This window comes from Chinchilla lanigera, unplaced genomic scaffold (genome assembly GCF_000276665.1).
Source record: "Chinchilla lanigera isolate Chin_1 unplaced genomic scaffold, ChiLan1.0 scaffold00105, whole genome shotgun sequence".
Classification (NCBI taxonomy): domain Eukaryota; kingdom Metazoa; phylum Chordata; class Mammalia; order Rodentia; family Chinchillidae; genus Chinchilla; species Chinchilla lanigera.
Genome location: NW_004955506.1, coordinates 1,992,921 through 1,995,070, shown reverse-complemented (window position 1 = coordinate 1,995,070; position 2,150 = coordinate 1,992,921). Strand labels below are relative to the sequence as shown.

General features: G+C 54.5%; 1 protein-coding gene across 1 annotated transcript in view; it reads left to right on the top strand.

Moving 5' to 3' along the window:
* The first annotated feature begins 339 nt into the window (after positions 1-339).
* Positions 340-2,150, top strand: part of Chmp6 (charged multivesicular body protein 6) — a 7,022-nt gene continuing 5,211 nt past the window's right edge. The window contains exon 1 of the mRNA XM_005407316.2: positions 340-467. Coding sequence (XP_005407373.1) covers positions 405-467 — 63 coding nt within the window. The 5' untranslated portion in view covers positions 340-404. The remainder of the gene's footprint in view (positions 468-2,150) is intronic.

Genomic DNA, 2,150 nt, shown 5'->3' with positions numbered 1-2,150 from the left:
CGCCGGATCTGTATGCAGAGCCCGCGGGGGTTCCTGAAGGCCGGGGAGCCTGAATCAGGGAGCCTGCAAAGTGCACTCATCTCGGAAGGCAGCTATGCTAACCACTATACCACCAACGCCTCTAAGTGCACTCATCTAGGGAAACAGAGTTTTGGTCTTTACCCATACCGGTAGGGTGCGCGCACGGCGCATCTGTAACACCATCCAGACTAACAAGGGGTTTACTCCAGCTGCTTTTCTGGCGGGTACAAGGAGGACCTGCGGGAAGTGAAGCCGGGTGAGGCGCGGGGGCGTGTGGGCGGTTCGCGTTCTACGGCGCGCGGCCCTTCGCGGCCGCCGTAGGGGTGGGGGGAGTACGGTGGCCGCGGGGTAGCGACCGTAGGGCGGCCGGTCGCGGGTCCGCCATGGGCAACCTGTTCGTCCGCAAGAAACAGAGCCGGGTCACGGAGCAAGACAAAGCCATCTTGGTGAGGGGGTCAGCAATAGGGTTGGAGGGCCCAGGGCTTCGGGGTGGGCGGGCCCAGAGCCTCGGTCACTTGCTTCGGGAAGTGGGGGACGGGCAGCGCTCCGGCATCCTGCGGTGGGCGTCTGCTGGGGGCCGAGCAGGGCGCTTGGGCCGAGTCGCTCGGGTCCGCAGCAGGCAGACAGGGCGGTGGCTTTGGTCGGGCCAGGCCATCCTGTGTCCAGGAGCCAGGGCTGGCCTGGCCCCTCGGCGCTCTCTGGGATCCTCGCCGTGCCCGCGGACATTGACCGGGTCTTTGCCGAGCTCGTCTGCGCCCGTAGGACTTATGTCCCCGCCCGGATGAACAGGATAGTGTTCCTGCCTTCAGTCTCAGGCTCTTCCCGGAATTCCTGGGCAGTTAGGGTCCGGAAAAAGAACCAAATGATGTAATAGTGAAACGTGCAGAATGATCCGTTTCCGGGATGGAAAAATGTGCCAGGAAGAAGGTCCCCCAGACAAGAGCAGAGTTGGTCTTTTCTGATGCTTCCCTTAGTTTTTCCCAACGACAACGAAGATTATTCTTGTCCTAACAGAGAAATAAATACAACAGGAAAATGCTTTCCTTCCTTAGTTTCTGAGCTCACATTATAAAAAGTTATTGCTGAATTTCCCCTGGTGAAGAAGAAATGGTGGGTATGTCTGTTAATAAAACGGCCACAACGTTGGGTACATAAGTGGAAGTTGGTGCAAAACCTTTGTGGTTTAGGGCTTGCCTGGGTGTCCAGCCTCCACTCCCTTCTGCCTGTGGGCAGAACAGTGCGCCTGGAGCCTCTCTCTAAGGACTCAACCTCTTTTTTTTTTTTCTCCAAATAAGGCCTTCTCTGTCAGGGATTCACTTTGGTGGGTTCTACAGGCAAGGCAGACCTATGTCTGCACCTCCGTGGAGTTTCAAGTGCTCAGGACGCCACTGTTTTATATGTTCCTGGGATAACTGGAGTAAGGAAGTGCAGCCCCTGCCTGCTGTCTGTGATCCTGTGCTCAGACCTGTTGCTCTACAAAGGCAACCTGTCCATCCTACCTCCCCACAGTGCCCCCCCTCACCCCCCAGCTCCTGTCCAGTCTCTCCCATGCCCAGACTTGTAGTTTCTTATGCAGTGGTGTGGGTAATAACCTGAAATGCTTCACCAGTGCAGCTGGGGAGGAAGTACATAGACTGTCTGCAGAATAGTGGGCACCTTGTAACAAGGGGAGGAATGGCAGCTGGCACTGCCCAACTCTGTAAACAGCACTCAGTGGAGGAGAGAGGACTGGAAACAGAGACTCTGTGTGGGGGGAGGGAGGTTTCTCACCAGCTGAGCTTTAAAACCTTGACTTAATTCACTTAGAGTAATCTACCATAAAGGGATGGTCCTGAGTAAGAGAAGTGCCTGGGTGTGAACCCATCATCTAAAAATCATCTGAAATGATAGCATTTGGAAAAAATGGAAATGGCCTAAGTTGGAAAGGATTAGTCAAAGCTGGTAAACACTGGTGCATCTTTTGTTGTTGTTTGTTTTTTGTTTTTTTTTTGAGACAGGCTCTCGCTTTATAATTCAGGCTAGTCTTAAGCTGGGCATGGTGGCACATGCCTGTAATCCCAGCACTTGGGAGGCTGAGGCAGGAGGATTGCTGTAAATTTGAGACCAGCCTGGGCTACAAAGTGAGCTCA